The sequence below is a fragment of the Mus caroli genome, chromosome 10 (assembly GCF_900094665.2).
Source record: "Mus caroli chromosome 10, CAROLI_EIJ_v1.1, whole genome shotgun sequence".
Classification (NCBI taxonomy): Eukaryota; Metazoa; Chordata; class Mammalia; order Rodentia; family Muridae; genus Mus; species Mus caroli.
Window position 1 is genome coordinate 98907317 of NC_034579.1, and position 23886 is coordinate 98931202.

The window sequence follows — 23886 nt, forward strand, 5'->3', positions numbered from 1 at the left end:
AGTTATCCCTAATTTTTTTTTCCTGATTAATGTAGGATGTAGAGCAACATGGTTTGTTTGTTTGTTTTGTTTTGTTTTGTTTTGTTGTTGTTATTCCTGACACTTTATTTCAGGGTCATTTTAAACCAAATTAGTTTTGTTAAGGTTGTATCAATTTTCTTACTTATCTAATAACATTTGGATGTGTTAACAATTTGTGTGTAATTTTTCATTATTAATAATTTCATTTGTATAATATTTCTTTTCTAATAATTGCATTACAATACAATACTACATCTCAAAGACAAAGTAGTAAAGTTAAACGACACAAGGTAAGGCTATAAAAAAATCCACAGTTGAGCACACTACGAACAGAGCAAATGGTTGAATTATAGGCATAGACATGGGAAAAGAATCCCAGACCAATGGCATAGATCAGATCTTCACCAAGGTCATATATGAAACTTTCTCAAACTAAGGAAAGATATTGCCATACAGATACAAGCAGCGCACAGAACATCAAATAGGCAAAACCAGAAAAGAAAGTACCCACATCATACCTTGTTAAAACACTAAATCTACAGAATAATAGCAACAAGGAATGCCACTTGACTGTGCTTCAGAATTGAAATATATGGAAGCCACATGGGTCTGTTCTACACATTAGTTGTTTTAATTTGTCTGTGTGTTTTTACTTTTATGAGTGGGCAATTATTGGCAAAACTGTGTGTTTGGTAAGAAATTGACTTCTACCAGTTTCTAGCTATATAACAGGATAATGACAGACCTTTATGAACATTATAGAGGATGTGTGTGTGTTTTGGCCATGTCTAGACAAAGCGCATTTGCTGGTACTGTGATATCATGAATTACTACTTTCTATAACATATTTAGTATGTGACTGAAGCAGATGATATGCTCATTTTCCAGACTCAATGTGAGTAGGGTGTGCTTTACGCATAATGAATTTTCCAAGTAACTTTTGGGTAACATAACCCATTATGACAGCATGGTACCCTGGTGGCAGTGTTTAATTTTAGATGTTATACTTGTACATATTCTAGGCATCTCATCTGTGTTCATATCTATTCTAACCCTCCGTAATATTAAAGGCATGATCAGCAGTAGTGAACTTAGACTAGACACTGCCCTGTATAACAGCACATCTCTTGATTATATACATTTGTGAAATAATTTATGGCAATGATATCCTTATGTAATTTTATAGCAATGTGCTAAGATTGAGGAGAATTAAATAAAAAATATTTTCCTATATTTGGAAAATTAACTCAAAAGAATAGAGAGTAACAATTTAAGAAAAAAAAAAAAACCAAAAAACAAGAATAGTCAACTTGAACTCACAGCCATTTAAAGAAAATAAGAAACGTCATGCCTCATGAAAGACATGCTGGCTTAAGTATGGAAGCTTAAAGGGGGTATTCCTCCTCCTCCTCCTCCTCCTCCCCCTCCCCCTCCTTCTCCTCCTCTTCCTCCTCCTCCTCTTCTTTTCATCATCATCATCTACTAAGCTCGTCCTTAGTAGCCCAGGCTGGTCTAGAACCTCTGGTCTTCCTTTCTCTGTCCCCAGTACTGAAATTGCAGCAGACACCTTCATGCCTTGCCCAGGCTTCTAGTCTTTTCCTCCGTCTGGTAATGACTACTTTTTTTTTTTTTTTTCTGTTGCTTTTCTTTGAGTCCATCCCCCAAAGTCAGCCTTTACTAGTAGAGGAACAAGACCTGAGCGCTGTCCCTGGGGAACCTCACTAGTCAGTCNTTCGCCTTGATGGGGCTTGTGATGGACCCGAGGNCTACCTCAGACTTGAGTCTGTTTCCCCTTGATAGCATCATGGTTCTGGCCTTTTCCACATTCAATGGAGGCTTCATGGTTGTTCTGACAATGAAAGCAGTCCTGGAGATCCCATTATTAATAAAACAAAAAGGCCTGCAGAGATTCCTGACCACTGAACATCGGGGCAGGAAGGGGGGCCAAGAGTAAACCCCATCTTGATTACAAGAGAAAATTTTTTTCTTTTTGTTTTCGTGTCATCAGTGCTAGAGATATAACTACAAATCAAAGAACAATCTATTGAAGCATATAATATGGCAATAGCCTTTTTGTGGTAAGTCTCTGTTTATGCCTATAGATAAATAACTAAGGCAGGAAATACTGGACATGGATGGTAGAAATTAGCATAAAATGAATATTAACCTTGAGATATAGCTCCATGGTACATACAGCACCTGGTAAAGAACACTTAAGGCCCCAAGTTTAACTCCCTAGGCCACCCAAATGATTATTAATTAAAAGATAATGAATTATCTCAGCAAGAAAAAAATGCTCTAAAACTTTGCTTTTCATCTGATAATATTTCACCTTCAAATGTAGGTAATCTCATTTGCAAGTCATTTGACTAGAATTTAGAACACGCTTTTTCCTATTAATTCAATGCTATAAACATGAGCAAGTTCCCATATCTGTCCCTCTAGGATACTTAACTAATACAAGTATTAAACAGCGTGCAGTCAGGGCCAGGAAGTAAATGCTTTACACTTCGAAATTCACCACCTGCATCAGTGTGATGGAGCTCTTGGGTCTAGGAACTGAAACCACCTGCGTCACCACGATTTATTTGTTTGTTATAGGAAAACCTTGCCTGGGAAAGATAATGCTGTAAAGCAATAAATAACCTCATTGTTTCAGGAAATACTTACATATCGGCTTATCTCAGAAAAGTAATTGTACCTTGGTAAAGAGCTCACTTATCAAGTTTACTTATGAAGATTTCCTTAAAAATAAAGCACAAATAGAATTTAAAAAAAGACTTTCTTTCAAGAACCTGGCACTGTGATACACACACACACACACACACACACACACCCACACACACACGCCCACACAATGGTGTCCAGACACGTACAAAGCCCAGTCTTTTTCAAAATGGTGCCCAGACACTTACAAACCACAAATATCTCCCTTCAACAATACTAACCAGACTGTCAAGCTGAAGCTGGCCAACTCTGTTGCCACAGTGGGTCCTAATAAACTTAATCTCATTTTTCATGGCTGTCTTGGAGTTCAGTAGCACTTATTAGTCAGTCCTCATAAGAGCTGCCTCACTGTTTTACGTTGTTATACACTTATCTGAGACTGAGTTACTCATATACAAACAAAATGCACTCTTTATAGTTCTGGAAGTTGGACAGTGCATCACGCATGGTGTTGGATGCTGATGTGGGCCTTTTTATTGTGTCTTTCGTGGTGAAAACCGAAGGACAAAGAGTAGACATACCCCCATAGCTCATTTATAACAGTGGAACTTTCAGGACCCAAATACTTTCCAAAGGCTTCACTTCCCTTTGTTGGGGTTGAAGTTTTTAACATAGGTTTTGAGGAAATAGATCACACAAGATATACCAACATTATGAGGGGAAAATAATTAAAAGATGAAAAATTGAGGTACACTGATGAGTTGAGCTACTTATCCAATCAACATCATTTTGACTTAAGTGATTTAAATCACGGGACTCGAAACTATGGTGCTTCCAGCTGAGGATTCTTAATCTGAAAAGCCTAAAAGGGAAATGATCTAAAATTTAAAGTACTTTCTGTCACACATAGAATGGACATACTTGTCACACCTAAAAAAAAAAATTCCATGCCACAGAAGTGCTTTATATACAAAACTATTGAAACTTGAGAAAAATTTTTCTCAGGTTGTATGAAATACATATGAATTACAAATGAACTGTAGATTTAAATTAACATTGCGATGGCATATTGGACTGTACTCAGGGACCCCAATGGAGAAGTTAGGGCAAGGACTGAAGGAGCTGAAGGGGTTTGCAACTTCATAGGAAGAACAATATCAACCAACCAGACCCCCGCCCCAAAGCTCCCAGGGACTAAACCATCAACCAAAGAGTACACATGGAGGGAGGGGGGGACCCATGGCTCCAGCTGGATATGTAGCAGAGGATTGCTTAATTGGGTATCACTGGGAGGGGAGCCCCTTGGTCCTCCTGTGGACCCAGGATAGGAGAATGCTAGGGCACTGAGGTAGGAGTGGGCGGGCAGGTGGGGGAGCACCCTCATAGAGGCAGGGGGGAGTGGGGGGGGAATAGGGTGTTTGTGGAGGGGAACCTGGGAAGGGGGATAACATTTGAAATGTAAATAAATAAAATAACTACTTAAAAAGTAAAAAAAAAAAAAAGAGAGAAGAAAGTGACACAAATTTAACAAAAGCAAGTGAGATGACTTAAGGGTAAAGGCACCCACTGTTGACTGATGGCCTGAATTTGATTCTTGGAATCCATATGGTAGATGGACAGAGCTGACTTCCCCAAGTTGTCCTCTGAACTCCACAAACTGCTACGGCCCTCATGCACAAACTAACTCCCTTCTGTCTGAAAACAAGGATAAAAATGATGCAAAAAACCCAAAAATCTCAAAGCACTAAGCAACCACCTCACTTAATCAAGTTCAAACTGAACTTATATACTTTATTAGCAAAGCAATGTGAGTGGGAAGACCTACCATGTTAGGATAGAATAAGATTCCCAGGTTTTAGAAATAATAAATTGATAATGAAATTACAGTTCTTTAGCGGGGGAAGACCTGGTGGATATGTATGTGTACGTTCATAAAGGTGAAGTATGATTGATAAAATACTGATAATCATTAAAGTCTGTGACCAGCACACAGGAATCCCTCACAACTGACCTGCCTCCTCCATACACTAGAATCCTTATCAGATAAAAGGTAGTTTATCTATGGACAGTTCCTGGTCATGTGTGTGTGTGTTCGTGTATGGATATTGGCTAGAAACTCTATAAGTAACTCCAAAGAAATGAAATCCTTCCCATCCTAGGAAGAAGCTCAAGCATTTACAGCAGCAGTTCCTTCCTCTTCTCTAGAGTCTCTAGGAGGGCTCTCCAGCTGAGCATGGAGGATGCCTTATCCAGCTGCCCAGCTCCTTAGTGTACATGAGAAACTTGTGTATTGCTAAAGAAAGGACTTATTCTACACTGGGAAAGGAGGTTTCCCATTCAATCTGGCTTCACTCAAGCTGGCTTCTTACAGAGCACAGCTCAATTCCCCCAAGCATCACCCCATCACTTCATCTTAGCAGGATAAATAGCCTCAGGAATTCTTACGTGAGTACTTATTACTCATACGATACACATTTCCTCACAGAGACTATCTCCATATGCACCTTATTGAAACAGTCTAAAATATGCTCTATATTAGGCCCGTTTTATAACTGATCTGATCGTGAGTCTTTTCATATGTATATCCCCCTTTATAGCAATGTGGAAAAATATTCCAAAATGTTCTGGAAAATGCACATAATATTCGGCATTTCATAACAACTACATTTGGGATTATCATTTCCTTGATTGAGTGAATAAAGCTTAAAATGTGATGTGTGGTAAACACTAAGGCTTCCAAATATTGAACAGAAATTAAAATCAGATTGTAATCTACTATTGACACACTCAAGAACATTGATCATAATATTTACATAAATTCTTATTTTATTACTGTATGCTTTGAGAATGAAAACACTATGATTTTGTGTTGTTAGGCAATAGATTTAAAATGTTTACATAACAGGATATAAATGTTTAAGAAAGCAGTCCTTGAGCAAGTCCCCAGCCCGGCTGTCTAGCACTCTGCTTCAGCCGCGGTCACCCTGATTCTTCAGAGCAATGACAGCGTAGCATCTGGGCGACTGCACAGGGTCAAACAACTTCACGAGGGCAGACCAGGCTACACCGTCCTGAAAATTGATAAAGAATTTACATATACAACCATTTTTGAGTAAATAAGATGATAAATCAGAATACATAAATGATCATAGATGAATACATAGAAAATATAAGTATACTACCAATCAAACAAAACACATGGTGGAACTTGTGGTTCTAGCTATATATGTAGCAGAGGATGGCGTTGTCGATCATCAATGGGAGGAGAGGCCCTTGGTCCTGTGAAGGCTCTATGCCCCAGTATAGGGGAATGCCAGGACCAGGAATGGGAGTGGGTGGGTTGGGGAGCAGGGGGTAGGGGTAGAGGATAGGGGATTTTCAGAGGGAAAACTAGGAAAGGGGATTACATTTGAAATGTAAATAAAGAAAATATCCAATAAAAAAAAAAAGAAAATATAAGTAGAAACCAAAGGTTGTAACTTTTATGCTAAATAAAAATTAACATCTACAATTTTATTTTCAAGATGTTGAAACATATATACCTATAGAGACTGGCTGCCACAGTATTCTTTGTTTCAATATAGAAAAGCAGAGAAGGCCAATAACAAATATTGTATTTGACAAAATATTATTCACCTTGTACAGACAAGAGGCAATGCTATATAAATTAAAAATAAACAGTAAACAATTATTACAGCTTTAAAGTATAAATAATGTGCACACACACATGTGCATGCACAATCTACATGTCTGACATCATTACAAAATGCTCCTAGCATGTAATAACTGAGTCTGAAAGGCAGGATGCTTATCACTCCTTTTACTTCTCTTTTTTGATATTATATAGCTTAGATTTTTAAAAGTAATATGAGAACCTTCATTAGACATTTAAATATTCAAAATAAATGATCATATGCTTGTATCTTTTTATTTGGACCGATCAATTTTGTTGTGAGCTAGTTTAAGTAACTGATTACCTAGGTCAATGGAGTTCTTTTGAGAAGGAAAATGAGTACTTATTAAAGCAGGGACTGAGTGTCTCGCCCCTCAACTAGGATCAAGACTGTGTTGTGTGTGACTGGGAAGTAACTGGAGGCAAAAGAAAGTATATCATTTAAATACTTAAAAACTGCCTTAATCTGTAAAACCACCAATTAAAATGAAGACATTTATTTAGACCCCTTTGTTTCAAAGTCTTCTGAAAAGAAAAATCACAGGGGATAAAATTTGAAATGTAAATAAAGAAAATATCTAATTAAAAAAAAGAGAAAAACATCACTAAATGACAAAATAAGGTTGTTAAAGTAAAGGATTTATGGTGGGCAGTAAGCTGATTCCATGAAAGGGATCAAACAGTTCAAAGTCATCTATTAACCTCAGCTCAGCAGACCAGCGGACACGGATGAAACAATACGGTCGTGGGAGAGAAGCACTCTTCCCTGATTACAGAGACATTGTACATTAAAGGACACATATGTCCAACGCACATTAAAAGATCAAATCTTACAAAGTGAAATCTGTACACAGGATCTTCAATATCTGGCCATAATTAATTTTGGCTCTAAAACATATATGGTTGCTTGTATTCACTGCCTATGAATATTAACTATTGTACAATTAAAAGAACATCAAGTTTATTACAGCAATTTTCTGAAAACATCTGCTGTACATATGTGTATCCATAAAGCAGAAAATAGAATGTATATTAAAAGCATTGGGGCACGAGAGACATCATCTTACTAATTTGTGTGAAATAACTGTATCCAGCTATATGATTTTACTTAATTCATTCATTTACTTATTACATACTGTAATCTATGTTGCATATTGAAAAATAACATAACCTACCTGTTCCTTCAGATAACAGAGTCGGTCAAGAAGAATGAGTGTTTCTATGCAGGGAGCCAGAACAACTTTCAACTGCAAGAACACATAAAAGGTGGTGGCACTTTAAAGGTTGGTTTGTTTAACAGTTACGTTTGAGAAAATGTATCTGCAGAACTTTATATATGTCAGATAGCCGATATCCACCATGCATCTTCAGAAAACGGATCCTACAGATCAAAAGCGTTTCTTTACTAATTACAGAAAACGAATGTCCTCTAGGAGACACGAGGTGGGATCCAGGAAGCCATCATGGGATGGAAAGCTTTTAAAGGACTCCTAAGAATGCAATTCATTAAAGGGAAAGCTTGTGAAATGACTGCTCTGGAGATCACCATGTGTTCAAAGGACTCCGAAGCATCACTCTGCTCATTTATGATGCACTTTAAAAGAAATCTACCATGTGCTCTTTTATGACATTACTGACACCTAATATAGTTCTGAAATAGGAAATGATCCCAAATAATAGTTTGCTCATAGAAAGAAAATTCTCCCCCTCCTGCCTCTCTCTCTCTCTCCCTCTCTCCCTCTCTCTCTCACACACACACACATACACACACACACACACACACACCACCATCACTACCACCCATAATAAAATTTAATAGGCTACTATTCGAGTCTAGCATCATATCTAATACAATTTGTGTGTGTGTGTGTATGCGTGTGCATAACTTACCATATTAAATGCCTCTAGCTCATTCATTCTAGGCTTATATTTCTCATAGTAGTCCATTATAGTTTCTTCAGAGACCTTTGAAATAAAAACAGTAGCAATAAATTTATCAATGGTTAAAGTTAAATAATTAAAAAATTCCTATAATAAAACCTGAAGCATAATATCGATTTAAGATAACCCTATTGTCAGAAAAACTGTTTTTTGGCAAAGAGGTGAATGGGAGCCATGGGGTTTGAAACTGCCAAGTCCACCACGAGCGACTCAACTCCTGCAACAGGGCCACACCTCCTAAGCCTTCCCAGTTCTACCGACTGGGGACAGAGCATTCATGTATGAGTCTTTGGGGGCCAGTCTCAAACTATCACACACGTAATTTATTTATTTGGTTGGTTGATTTTTATTTCATGAGATAAGATCTTGATGTGTAGCCCAGTCTTGTCTAAGATTTGTAGTCCTCCTGCCTGGGCCTCCCAAGTGCTGGGATTCCAGGGTACACCAGCATTCCTGATGCTCTCATGTATTTCAACAGCTGTTCCATCTGGTGCCTCCCCTTTGGTTAGCACTTCACGAAGATACTCACCTTATAAAAACAAGGTTGTTTACATTCAGTTTATTGATTATGTAACTTCATCAATTATGTATTATTTATATTATTGTGATAATATAACTGACATTAAAGAGCTTAGAAATGCAAACAATTGACTTGCTAACCAAAAAGTTCAACTGCTGACTGCAGACTTGTATATGACTATAAAGTGGCTCCCAAGTGTGATAATTCAGTATATTATGGATATATAAGTTATATATATATTATCCAGAGGAAGAAAATGGGAAATGGTTGTTTATGAATGAGAAAATTACTTATGTGTAAACTGTATTGTTCTTGCATGCCTGCTGCCTTTGAGCACTGAATGTACATTAAATGGCAGATGGAAGCACTGAAATAATTCTACTCTTTCCTGTTGTCCAATCTCCACGCCCTAGGAAAACCTGTAGTTTAACTGTAAGTGAGGACTATGGAGTACAGTCAAGGACATGGTCAGTTCTAAGAGACCTGGAGTGGAAAACTGTGAACAAACTGTCATTTCAGGCCCTCTCTTCTATCTCCCAACCACCTTGTATTTGTTGAATTATTCTGGCTGAAATAGAGCTTATATCTTGGGATAATGTATAAATATATAGAGACTATATATGTGTTACTACCCAGTGGATTTTGTATTCCTGACCAGCATTCTGTCTGGACGAATTTCAAGAATTAAAATTCAAATGGAATCATCTTTCTGTTAACTGTTCACTAACTTGTAATATATATATATATATATATACACACACACACACACAGGCATATATATAGTAACATGCAGCTATGTAAATATATATGTATATATGAGTATATATGTATATATACACACACACACACACATATATACACACATACATACATATATANTATATATATATATATATATATATATATATATATATATATATATATTGGAAAATACAGACCTGAAGAGAGGTAGTCAAATGAGAATTCAGAAAGAGTAAATACAGAAGCATTTTAGAGTCTTGCATAGAAATTGGGGAGCAGGTTTGTGGCCTTGGAGGTTTTGGGTTGTTTTATCCACTTGTGCTTGCATCTAGAAAAATGAAATTCATGTGCCTAGGTAATAGTTTTTCAGACCGTTTTCTGCCTTTATTAGATATTTAAAATAAAATACTTCAAAGCCTCCAGAAAATGAAAGCAAAAAAGAAGTGTACTTATGTCCCATATAAGATGAAAATCACATCAACTATTTTATAATCACTAATATTTGACATGATAAAATACTTCAGGATAATATTTGCATGAGCAGAAATTCATAAACGATAAACGTTTTCTCATGCTGTCTAAATATTGATTGATTTTTATTTTATGTGCATGCGTGTTTGCCTGAGTGTTTGTGTGTGTGTGTGTGTGTGTGTGTGTACTGTGTATGTAGCTATCCACAGAGAACAGAAGGTGACAGATCCTGTAGAACTAAAGCCACCCTATGTGAGTACTGAGAATCAAATCCTGATCTTCTGCAGGAGCAGCAAGTGCAGCTACACGCTGAGTTACCAGTCTTCATGCTGAGAGGTCAGCATGAGGGGACATTTACACACACACACACACACACACACACACACACACACACGCACACACAAATCATGTTTCAGTTGAGTTTTCATAATGTTATATATATCATTTCCATATATGTATTTTATTTTTGAAAAACATTTCCAAAACTGTATTCTGATCATGTATTTCCCCTATCTCACCTCCTTTTGGAGTTTCCCCACCTCCCACCTCTCCATCTTATACAGTGGTATATTTATTTTAAGAACTATTGTGGATTCATTATTAACTGAAGCCCATATGATATTCACATTTCCTTGGCTTTTACATACATTTTACTACGTTTTCAGTTTTGGAATCAAACAAAGGATGATGTACAACATTTAGCTGTATTAGCTTTGACACTTTCTTATTCTTGTTTTTGATGACCTTAACAAGTCTTGAGAAATATTGGTCATATATTACAGAATATTCTTCTGGTATGGTTTAGATTTTTTTTCCCTCACAAACCAAAGAGGGCAGGGAGGACACTGGAGTACAGTGCCATGCCCATGCCTCAGAGCAAGGGGCCACACTAGCCACCTCTCGTGTCACTGTTGATGATGACCTTGACTGTCTGCCTTAGACAATGTCTGCAAGGATTTTAGTTTTTTAAAATTGGGGAGTTCCTTTCCGTCCCATTCCCAGAGTCTACTCTTCAGAAGAATGCTATCATGTACTGCCCCACCTAGCTAGTCACAGTCACGATGCCTGTGTTTGTGTATAGAAGACTGTGGCGGTTTTAGTGAAAATGTCCTCCGTAGACTCAGATGTTTGAACACTTGGTGCTCACTTGGTGGAGCTGCTTGGTAGGTTTAGCAACACAGCCTTGCTGGAGGAAGAATGTCACTGGCACAGGCTTTGGCTTTGGGATTTCAAAGTCACACACCAGTCCCAGTTTGATCGCTGCATTTCTTCTTGAAGTTCAAAACAACGAGCTCTCATTTTTTCCTGCCCCGTGCCTGTCACCTACTCAGATTTTGTGTCATGACAGAATCTGGAACCATAAGCCAAATAAATACTTCCTCCTACAGTCTGTCTTGGCATGGTGTTCTATCACAGCACTAGCAAAGGAACTAATACAACTATCTATATAAATTACTTTTCAAGAGAGATTTCTCTCTTTTTATCGACTTATTCTGTTCTTGAAAAGATCAGTATGAGGGACTGCAGTGTAGCAAAGGTGGCCATAATGACACTTAGAGGGAGCTCTGGATGAGTTCATGAGAGTTGCATAATCGTTCAGTATTTTTTTTTCCCACTTACCTGACTAGGTGACTTAGTAACTGCCTTATTTCCTATCACTAGAGGGTGAGATGAAAGCTGCTGAGATGACACTGGCTAGCACAGAACTGGCTCAAGAACTACGGTAAATAGAAAACCTCCTCGTGTAATGCAGTTATAACAAAATTCCCAACGTAGGGAATGATAGGGATGGATAAGTCCAAGAGCAATTTAGAACTCCAAATAGACCTGGCCACAAAAGAATCTCTGAGACATATCATTTTTAACATGTTAAAGCTAGATTCTAAGTATCTAAGTAGCAAGAGAAAAACTCATTACCCCCTATGTTAAGCACAGCAGAACAACACTGTACCTCTTAACAGAAAGCTTAAAAACTAAGGGAAGTGGCTCTGTTGGTAAAGGTGCCAGCTGCTGTCCTGAGTTTAGTCTCCAGAAACCACATAAATATGGAGGGAGAGAGCCGACTCTACACAGCTGTTCTCTGATTTCAACATGTGCACTGCACCAAGGTATGTACTCTCCCATATGTACACACACAGTAATAACAAAACTTAAGCAAGCTTAAAAACCAGAAACATATGGAATGATATATTTCAGGTCATGAAAGCAAATAACTGTCAAGATAAATTATGTTTTATCTAGCAAATATAGCTTAAAATTGATGGAAAATACTTTCCAAGATAAGCACAAGTGAAATCAATTCACCCCCACTAAGCAAGCATTACAGAAGTTACTTAAAAGAAATTCCACACACATGAAAAAGAAAGTCACAACACAGGAGCACACGGAAGAATACCTCTCACGAGGAACAGACTAAGAAATGAGAATGTGGGGCAGGAGATGGTTTTGTCATTAAGAGCACTTGCTGTCCGTGCGAAGGACTAGATTTCAGCTCACAGCACATGGCCATGGTGGGCAAGTCAAGTGCCTATGACATAGATGCAGGGGACCCAACACTTTCTTCTGGCCTCTACTGGTCCCATATATAAATGTGCATATAAACACACACACACACACACACACACACACAAACACACACACACACACACAGATAAATCTTTTTAATTAATGAAATCTCAAATAGAATCAAACATTTCCAATTCAGTAGTCAATACATGTCTAAGATAAAGAAGGGAGAAAGAAAAACAAACCAAACTAAACCAGTATCACAACCAACTAGAAATGTAGTAACCATAGTCAGCAGACATCTCAATGATAATGTAGAAAGATGTTAATGCTCTCAATGCTCAAATTAAGACATTTAGACTAGTTGACTGGATCAACCCAAAAGATCCAGGCATTTGTTTTTAAAGACACAACTCAACAATAAAGAATCACACAGAAAAACAAAGGATAGTAGAGTGCATTAAGTGAACAGTAGTAGGAAGCAGGCACAATACCTCACAACGAAAACAAAAGACAAATAATGTCTAAAGAGGTAAAAAGGTCACTAAGTTACTACATATTGTAAGGAATACAGTCTATCAAGAAGAATCAACAATTAAATACATGCTCACCAATGTTGGGGCACTTACATTGAGAAAACCAGCCATGTGGCATAAAGAACAACCAGGCCTACATATGACATGAACAGGTGACCTCAATACCCCAGTTTCAGCAACAGAAAATAATTCATATAGAAATTCAACAAAGAAAATTGAGACTTAACATGTCAGAGATGAAACGGACATAGCAGACGTCTGAAAGGTTTTGTTCCCTACAGCTACAGAGTACAGAGCATACACTCTGAAGCTACTGAAACTTTCTCTAAAAGAATCTACAATTAGGGCCTTACTTCAATTCACTAAAATATAGAGGAATCGAATTGATTTGCATATGTTATTAGGAATAATGGAATAAAAATGTAATAAGTAGTAAGAGAAACTACAGAAACTCTGCAAACACATGGAAACCAAGAAACATGCTACTAAATGACGGGGTGGAGGGGCAGTTACTGAAGAAATCAAGGAGAAAAGTAAAAAGTTCTTAGAATTAAATGAAAATGAAACTACACATAGATGTAAAATCTTCTAATAAATACCTACAAACTCAGCTCAACAATACATTATAAAAATCATACAATATAGTCAAGTTTGTTTCATTTGAGGGAAGCCAGCATTGATTCAACATATATAAATCAATAGGTACAGGATATTACGCAGACCAAAGAGGTTAGGAGAAGGACTGTACCTTATATAATAAAAAATAGAGATGGCAAATATATTCTGAAAACAGTACAGTTCTAAATATAGTGTCTGTAACTAAAAACAGAACTACCATATGATCCACCTATACCACTCCTGGGAATGTAAATTATTCTACTAAAGAGAAATGAGTTCTACCATGATTATTGGAGCATAATTCACAATAACCAACTTTTAGAACAAGGTTAAGTGTTCCTTAATACATAAAGAGATAAAATGTGTCATATGTAAATAATGGAGTTTCATTCAGACATAAAGGAGCATGCAATTATGCCATTCTTAGGAAAATGAACCCAGCTGGTGAAACAAGTAAGTGAAACAAGCTAGACACATAAAGACAAATGTCATGTACTTTTTTCTAAGATATGAAACCTAGTTAACAGACACACATAGACAGACAAACAGATATACTGACACCATATACATAGCATGGATGCAACATGCAAATTCGGCAGGGTCGTATTTGAGAAGGAGGAGTCTAAATAGGCAGGGAGTGAATAACATTGAACAAAATATGCTATTATTAAAATCAGCTTGTACAACAAATATATTCTAATAAAAATAAATAAAACCATTCTTTGTATATATTATCAAAATAAAGAAAAAGAAACAAAAAGCATTAAAAGAGGTGGCTCTAGAGGTAAGGTTATGAGTCTCATATCATACACTCCAGGTACACTCATCTCTGTGTCCCCTCATATTCACCATTTGCTCTTGCATCCTCTCCTCCAAATAATATACACACACAAACACAGACACACACACACACACACACAGACACAAACACAGACACAAACACACAAACAGACACACACACACACATAAACACAGAGACACACAGACACACACACAACAACAACAAATAAAGCTGTAGAATGTCACAGTGTGTCCCACAGTATATCCCTCTGTCCACACATCTTCACTTGCAAATGTTCATTGGTCTGGTTCAATACCTGTGATTTCTGTAACTCCACCAATATTGGATCCACATCAGAACTCCTTCCTGTTATTCTGCTGTTGCCCCGTGTCATGGAGATCCTGCAGCTTTGGAACAACAGGGCAGGCCTTTGAATGCATCCCAGATGCATATACACTTGCATTTGCATGTGATACAGAATTTGGGGTCTGACAATTCAGAGACCTGGATCTGGGCTTGGGCCAACCGCTCCCCACTACCTGCTCTCCTGAACTGCTCCAGCTAGGCAACCCAATGCTGCCATCAGCAGGAGGCAGGGTCAGCTCTCCTCTTCTCATGCCCCCAGGGCAGCTCAGTGTCACCCACAGCTCCAGAGCCAGTTCCACTGTTGCACTGTCAAAGTTCAGAGGCCTGTTTTCTCAAGGGGTGCATGCAGCCTGTGAAGGGCTGGGCCAGCTCTCCTGCTCCCACACTCTGAAGACTGTCTCACAGAATAACAGGAAGGAGTTTCCCATCAGGGCCAGCTTCACTGGACTGCCCAGGTGAGGTGCAGGGCCTGCTCTCTCATGATCCCAGGGTCAGCTCTCCTGGATACTGCAGGTGCTGAGAGGGTAGAAGGGTAGAGCACCCCCCTCCCCCCATCACCTCAAACCAGACGAGTGGCAGGGCCAGCTTGCCCACCCCTATCAGGGCAGGCTCACCTTGCTTCCTACACCAGGATTAGGTTTACTGCGCTGTCCAGGAGGTGCAGGACCTGCTCTCTCACTCACGTGGCCTGGGGTCAACCCTCTGGACTGCCATGTTTGGTAAAGAGTCAAGGAAGCCGAGGCATCACACCTGTACCCACAGCCCTCATGACTGAAGAGTGGCAGGGCCAATTCTAGCCCTTGAGGCTGGTTCACCTGCATCCCCCGCCCCAAACCAGGGTCAGCTCTTTTGTGCTGTTCAGATGTTTGTCTTGGTCCTCCAGCGCATCGCTGACTAGCTTTGATTTGATTTGATTTGATTTTTATGAATTGTAGGCATAAGATAGCTTTGTCCACCAAGCCAGGCATCAAGCTAGGATGAACAAAGGACTGCCATCTACTCTGCCTCTGACTGCCGCAAGAACACCACTATCATCAAAAAGTGAATTTCTTAAATCCTCTCAAGCAAGCATGGACAGATAAAGCCAGTGGCAAAGAGGCTCATGTGACCATGGTGTAAGAAACTTACCATACTGTTTCTCAAAAGATTATTGACACTGTATTTCTTTGTAGAAACAAGAGAAGATTGAATTAACATACATATTACTTTTAGAAATCATACAATTATGTAGACAGGTATTTCTTGGGAATGTGAATCTTAGGGGAAGTAAAATAGATGTTTTGATTTGTTTTAAAAATGAAAGGTAAGCTATGGGGGATTGCTCCTCCTTCTCTTCTTTCATGTTTGGGTTTTAATTATTAAGCTCTGAGACTCCATATTCCTTCTGGGCACATATCCAGAGGAAATGAAATCACCACCTTGGAAGAAGATCTATGCTGCAGTATCCGTTGGAGCATTATTCATGAGAGCCAAGATGGAATAACCATCTACTCTTTCACTGACAGATTAATGGATTAAAAAAAACACCCTGGTATCTGTGTGCATGTCACACACACACACACACACTAAAATACTATTCAGCCTCCAACAAGAAGACAATCCTATAAACCTGTCACAGGTATTTGATACTGTGTCACAGTTGACTCTTTTCAGAGGTACATAGTTAGAATTAACTTGCTTGGAGAATGGTAAATGTGCTTTAAAAATAGTCGATACTTTATGAAAAGTGTCAATAAACATCACTCCAAGGTTATTACAACTATCCAAGATGAAGGAGCTAAGAAGGAATCATTTTGAACAAAAAGTCTTCAAAGATAACCATGTCCAACAGTCTGCAGTATGCCTGACTTTCCTTTCCCATACTTGGTGATGGTAAACTGCAGTTTAAAACATAGGAACATAATGTGACTTTAGGTTGCTGCTGAGAGAATCATAAAAGGAAAAAAAAAAAAAAAAAAGCTCAAAATTAGTGACTCTCAACAGGGGCAATTCTGGCAAATGCCAGGTTGTTTATAATCGTTCTACTGCTGACATCTAGTGGCCAGAGGCCAGAGGTGCTGCTGAGTACACGGAGCTGCTTCTCACTACAAATTCAGATCCACAGGCCCACCGGTGGTGCAGAGTTTGAAGAAGGCCCTGAGAGCTAAGTCCACTTGGCTTTCACAACTGACTGCAGACTCTTGGAGAAACTCTTCATGCTTTGTGAGAGCCAGTGTAAATCCAGCACATTTAGCCTTGGTGTCCTTTGAAAGGAGATGTCTCTGAATCTTCGGTTTCCTTTCATGTTTAGTATAATTTCTTGTGACTCCAATTTAAACGGGTGTAGTAAGTAATTCGCTTACCTAGACTGTTAAGTGCACAGCAGTACATTTGCTGCCCATGGAATTACACAGAAAGGTCATTAATAAAACAATTATGGATCTAGTCAAAGCTCTTTTCAGTCTTTTGGTATATTTAAAAATTAAAATTCTATATAGCATTTAGGATTTCTTGAAATAATGTTACATACAAATATCTATTGGTTGTGGTGAAAATTTTAATTAATACTTCTATTTCATGGTATGCATGCAAAATGAAATATTTGTATTTTATATCAGAAATGTAATTTTGGTTTTATCACTTTCCCTGTTCCAAACAAAGACCTAGAAGGCACTACTTTTAAAAATCTCTTTTGCTTAAAATCAAGATAATAACCTACCCCCAAATCCATTCTTATCAGTTTGCTTCCATTCCTATACCCCATTGTTTCAGACTCTAAGATGTTTGCTGGTTTTCCTCATTCTCAGTGTATTCCAGCTCATACTTTTGTTTTCCCTCAAATCACTTCTATTTAAAACACAAAACAAAATAAAATGGGTCTCATGATTGTACGAGAAAACCAATAGGCCATTATTAACATCTCTATTAGTTAAGTAAAAGCAAGAAATCATTTACGACAGTCTTTTTAGTCAGTGATACTTGCCTTTTCCTGAGACTCTTTCTAGATGTATTTTGTATAATTGAAGCAGCTACCATGAGTAATCTTTTCTTAAGCTATTTCTTTTAGGAAAGCTCAGAGCACCTGTAATGTGCCCTGACAGCACACAAGCAGACGCCCCATCAGTGTCACAAGAACACTGCATTGGCTATAGACAGACTGTACACCATTGCTACCCAGGACTGTACTTTACATTGGGATCCAGCCTCAGAAGTATGCATTTCATAGGTTTAGGTAACTTCATGAATTATGATTTTGCTTCTTCTGTAAGTGTCATAGACCTATATTTTACATTTCTATGTATGACTCATTTCGAGTTTGGGAAAGATGTAAAGTTTGTTTCTAGAGTCATCTATCTACTTGTGTCTGCCCTGTTGTCTGAACAGCATGTGGTGAAGAGGTTTTTCGCTCTACTCCATTGTCTTTGTCTCTTTACTAAAGTTCACTTGGCTGCATTTGGGTGGGTCTACTTCTGGGCTCTCAGTTCTGTTCCTGGACCCATTTATCTATTACTCTACAAATATTAACTTGTCTTTACACTAAATCTTAAAGCTACCTAGTAACAACTTGTAAGCTTTCTTTTCAGTTAATATTGTTAGCTCCTTTTGATTCTTTTCTATAAAAGACTTAGAAACAGTTTCTACATCTACAGAGAAACTTTTTGAAACACTGACTGAGATGTACTGAAACACTGACTCAAGTTGAGGAGCACTGACCTCTTGAGAACAGGGAATTTTCCTATCCATGAACACAGACTCTCTCCCCTTGACTTATTTCTAGTTTTGTACTTGAGAGGCATTTCCTTTGAATTCTATTAGAAAAACTGTATCTTTCACATTAAGAGAGGATGCTCACATAAATAACTGATGTATCTTAATTTACATTAAACTTGTTCACTGTTGGTGTAGAGGAAATAATTTTCTCTATATAGTCTATATTCTACCTTATTTAATTTTATTATTTTAATTGCTTGTTGTTTCTTTGGATTTTTTCCATGAACATTATCACGCCATCTTGAACAAGAACAGTCTTCTTTATTCTCAATCAAACACCATTCACCCCCTTTCTTCTCTGACTGAGAGAGCCGGTAGGTACAGTATGATGTCGAAAAGTATGGAGGAAAAAAATCTTGCTTCTCATCTTACTGAGAAAAATGTTGCTTTTCACATTGAACAGAATGTAGCTGTGATTTTCTGTTGATTAAAGCTATGTGGATGCATTTTTTTGGTAACTTGTCTTGCTTGGTGTTGGCCGTGGTCTCTGATTTCTGCATCTGTGGTTTGGTAACTAGCCAACGGAAGACATTTCCATCATTAGCAATTCAAGTATTTCTTCTGTTCCTTTTATTTTTTTCATTCTGATAAAACTTTAGCTTGTCCAGTGCTTGGAATCCTTGGTTTGTTTTCTGTTTTACAGTCTGATTGAGTTCACTGCTTGCATATTCTCAACCCTTAGGTCATTTCCTCGGCTGTGTTCAGAATCCTAGTAAGTCACAATTCCTTCTGTCTGCTTATACTCCGTTTTTATTCATCCATTCAGTCATTTATTCAGAAATCTTTCCTTTTTGCACAGGCAATACATTTTGATTGTTCTTTTTCACTTCCTTTAACTCCTTCCAGATCCACCCACTCTGCTCCTACCTAACACGTCATGTTCTTGCTTTTCTTTACTCTCCAAAACCAGAAACAGTGAACATCAAAACAAACACAAGTAAGATTAAAAAAATCATCAAAGTGAAACAAAGAGGCCACCAACCCCAATAAAACACCCCTATACACGGGCACATGCACACAGATATGTGCATATACACACGAACACACACACATGCGCACACACACACANNNNCACACACACACACACACACACACACACACACACACACACACACAAAAAGTTCCCCAAGCCAAAAAAAAAAACCATGGAGTCTTGTTTTGTGATAGCCAACTGCTCCAAAGCATGTTGCCCGTTGCAGAACACGGTTGACACCCCACTGGAGAGATTTCCCCTCCCCTGCAGATATCAACTGCACAAGGCTTCTGGCTTAGAGGTGGGACTCCATGTCTACTTCACTGTGCTAGGTTGGAGCTGTGCAGGTCAGGCTCAGGCTATCACAGTCTGTGAGAGTTTATATGTGCATTGGTCCTGCTTTGTTTCCTTAGAGGCATCTGCCACCTCTGGCTTTCCATAATCCTTCTGCCTGGATATAATATTTTTAAGTATTTCTATTTTTAAAACATTTTAACTGTTTCCAAAATCTGCTTGCACTGCCCATCTGCTCTTGTCTGATGTCCTTTAATCCCAACTTTTAGCACATTACTCCATTTGCAATTGCAGATTATAATTTCTAGTGTTCTTGTTACATCTCATGTGTCTGTGATGACTTCCATCTCTTCAAATTCTTTTGGACTTTAGTGTGCATTGCAAATTTCTGTTATAAAATTGATGTACTGTATAAAAATCACTTTTATGAACATGCCATTAATAGTGTGGTAGTAAAACGTATTTTGTAATCTTATTCTTGGATCTGTCACTGAATGTGTTTCTGGACTATGAAATTTCCCAGCACTTCTCTGTATTTTCAAGTCCTGTAGTATGGGACAGATTGATAGAACTGACTAATGTTGGCTACTTCCCTTGCCCTCTTCTGTTAGGTATACATGAAACTCCAGTAGCTGTGTTCTAATTAAATACTGTCTCTTTAGAAGTGGATCTTAGTAAGAACAAATCGCTTAAGAAAAATGATCTTTCACTGCCCTTGCCTCAATAGTGAGGGCCTTTTCTCCAATGTTCATCAGAACTGGGTTATAGTCAGAGGCAAACATCTCAACAGCGTGGGGACCACTCATAATTGTCTTCATATCTCCAGTTTTTCATTCTTACAACTGTCCATCCTGAGCCTCTGAGACACTGCCAGATTTCTCACTGTGGTTCGTGTATACGTCAAAGTTTGCTCCCATGTCTACAGTCTCCTGTATCTCTCCACTTTGGGGAAATCCATGGTTTACCCTATGATTTCAGTTATCTATTGTAGATGTATTTGTGAGGAGGAAATGAGGCAATGTGATATCCTTAGCAGAGCATCTCTCACAAAGTGCTTAGTAAAAGTTAAATATTCTAATAATTCCACATTAAGAGATATATGAAAAACTTTTACAGTGGTTACTATTATCTATTAATATTACTATTAATAAATTTGAGAAGACAAAAACAGAAGAAAGAATAAGCATTAGTCCTGAATTCTAGTCTGTGTGCTGTTTTTGGAAAAGTATAGTAGTTTTCACTTTGAGTAATCCATAGTGTCCTGTGCAATTATTCATTCAAAAGTAAAAGAGGCTTCATTTTATTAAATAAAACTAGTTATGAGAGTTTTATCAATTAGGTCTTAATTAATTATACACTAATAGAGATGAATAGTAAGTAGTGTCATGCAGCTAACAACTGTGTATAAATACTGGGGGAATTCTATCTATCTTGTCATTTACTTATTTCTATATTTTTCAGCTCTTTCTTAACCATTTGATAGGGAAGACAACGAAAAAACTACTACCAAACTAGCTGCTTAAAGAAATAAATAAGCAAACATCTCACAGTGACAACCAGGACAGTAGACAAATATGTTCTTTAACTTTGATGCAATAATTAAGCCTGTGTACATTTTCTCTTTCAAAAGAATAATCTCGTATTGTGATGGTTAGTTTTAATTATCACCTGGGCATAATCCAGAACCCCATGGGAAGACTCAGCGTAGGACTGTCTATACCCTGATCATCCGTGAGCGTGTCTATGGTGGATTACACTGATTACATAACAAACTCAGGAGGAAAGCCCACTCACTGTGGGCAGCACAGTCCTGAGCTAGGGCCCGTTGGACTGTGTAACAATAGAGACAGTGAGCTGGTGCTGGTAGCTCTACTTGAACGTGGGTATGAGATGACCAACTCCCTGTGATCTGCCTCTTATGGAAGGATCTAACCTAGAGTTGTGTGCTAAACTAAACCATTCTTCCCTAAAGCCTTTGTCAGGGCATTTTATCACATGGACCAGAAAAGAAACTGAGAAATATATTATCACTTTCCCATTTAAAGTCAATGTAACAGGTTAGAATAACAGTAGCTCAATTTGACTTTTTAGTTCATGTATAACTGGAATTACATTGAGTTTTCCCCTTAGAGTCATCTAGCTTACTATTTACTTGCAACAATATTATAAACAATGTAAGATGAGATCTACTGTGATGTTACAACTTAATAGAAAGAGCACACTTACAGGCTCTCTGAATTCAATAAGTTATAGTTAGCCATAAAACTGCAAATAAATAACTTTAAAATTATTCATTTCTTCTTTATTTAATTCTAATTTTACATTGACAATGCTCTGCCTTTCAACCCTATCTTATTTAGTGAAGTTATTCTTTTAACTAAATAACCTAAAAAAGTCTCTTTGGTACACAATAATAAACTTTCCATATGTTTGACAGGGAAGGTGAGTTGCAAAAAAGGTAACAGAAGCTTAATTTCAATACAATTGAGACTTCACAGGAGGGAGATGAGCAGAAAGCCAACCACTCTATCCTGCCTCAACCCGTGACTCTACCAGCAATTCTTGTACTATGTGAAAATAAAGCGTAATCGTTGACTGACCTTGGACTCATCTAATCCAAGCTTCTTTAGAGACATTCTGACATACTCCAGAAAAGAGGAACATTTGGAATACATTTTACCAACGTGCTGTTCACTGCAAAACAAAAGCAAATATCTTTTTAGGTTTTCCACTTTCAAGTATAGATAGTTTTAAATTTCAACATGGAGTATTTTAAAATATCTTCCATCTATATGGCACAAGATCCAGATGTGATAAAAATGAAGTTAATACTTTTGTGATATTTGTAAGTGACATTATATCAGGATCTGCTTCGGAGAATTCTTGGACCATGCAGCAGTAGAAGATAATATTCTGCACACAATACTATGAAAGAGATGCTTCAAACTTATACTATTAAAAATCTCAGTTTAACAAGGTCCTCAAGTTTCCACTGTGCTCAAAACACATTTTGCCTTTATTGGCTTGTTACACATTTTATGGCAACATGCTCTAACAGGGGCAATATTTCAGCTAGTCAGGGAGCTACCAAGCACTAACAGCCAATTGGGGTCTGACTCATTTATGTCTTACAGATTTTCAGTGCAATTTAAACAAAGTGTCATGAAATAGTTTTCAATTTAAATAATGCTAAGATGGACTATCACATCTCCCAATTTTGGCTACAACTTAAGCATAATGTTAAGCGTAAAAATCAGAGGCATAAAGAAAGAACATCAGTACCTACATGCTATCGAAAGTGGTAAATAAAGCCTCATTTGCTGGTGAGAGATTAAACCCATGGTTAGACATTATATTCTACCCTTCTACCTTAGCAATGTAGCTTAGATTTCTTCAGCCACACGTCAAGACAGCAACCTCAATTCTACTTACCTTGTCAAATAAGCATAATTCCAAGTATCCCCTGGATGATTTTGTAAATTACTGTTTGAGAATTTTATACACGTATCCATGCACATACTTTGGTCAAATTCACCCCTATTTCTTCTTAGCTCCTCCCCTTCCCTCCCTTAATCCCCCATCACCTTTTCTTCTCTCCTCCAAGTGCTGTGCTTAGTAAACCATAAAGCCCAGTAAGTGTTGCATGTATGTGCATGGGTTGTGCATCATCTATTGAAGAATGAGTAGCCTCTCCGGGGTCTTATAAAAACTGTCTGACTGTCTCCCAGTCTCCGTCAACTGCTAATATCTCTTGAGATAGGGGTGAGAGTCCATGATCCCATCCCCCACTCGTGTGTCTAATTTGGCTGGATTGATATATTAAGCACTGAGTCACAACTTTGTATGTCCAATGATGCTGTCATGCCTGGCAAATACGGCTTTACTATAGAAGGCCACTGCCCCTGGCTTTAAGGTGAAGAGGCAGGGTACAGATGCCTCTTGTAAATGGAAGCACCCATAGTCTCTTACTTTCTGCAGGTTAATTAGCTGTGGATCTCCATATTAATCACCATCTACTGCAAAAGCCAG

The 23886-nt window shown here is 37.9% G+C and overlaps 1 protein-coding gene across 3 annotated transcripts in view; it reads right to left on the bottom strand.

Moving 5' to 3' along the window:
* Window positions 1-5491: 5491 nt before the first annotated feature.
* The window catches only part of Mettl25 (methyltransferase like 25), a 74387-nt gene continuing 55992 nt past the window's right edge, over window positions 5492-23886 (bottom strand). For all 3 annotated transcript variants that reach the window (XM_029482673.1, XM_021173972.2, XM_029482671.1), the window contains 4 exons: window positions 22458-22551; window positions 8252-8326; window positions 7537-7608; window positions 5492-5759 (listed from right to left, as the gene is read on the bottom strand). In XM_029482673.1, coding sequence (XP_029338533.1) covers window positions 5658-5759; window positions 7537-7608; window positions 8252-8326; window positions 22458-22551 — 343 coding nt within the window. In that variant the 3' untranslated portion in view covers window positions 5492-5657. The remainder of the gene's footprint in view (window positions 5760-7536; window positions 7609-8251; window positions 8327-22457; window positions 22552-23886) is intronic.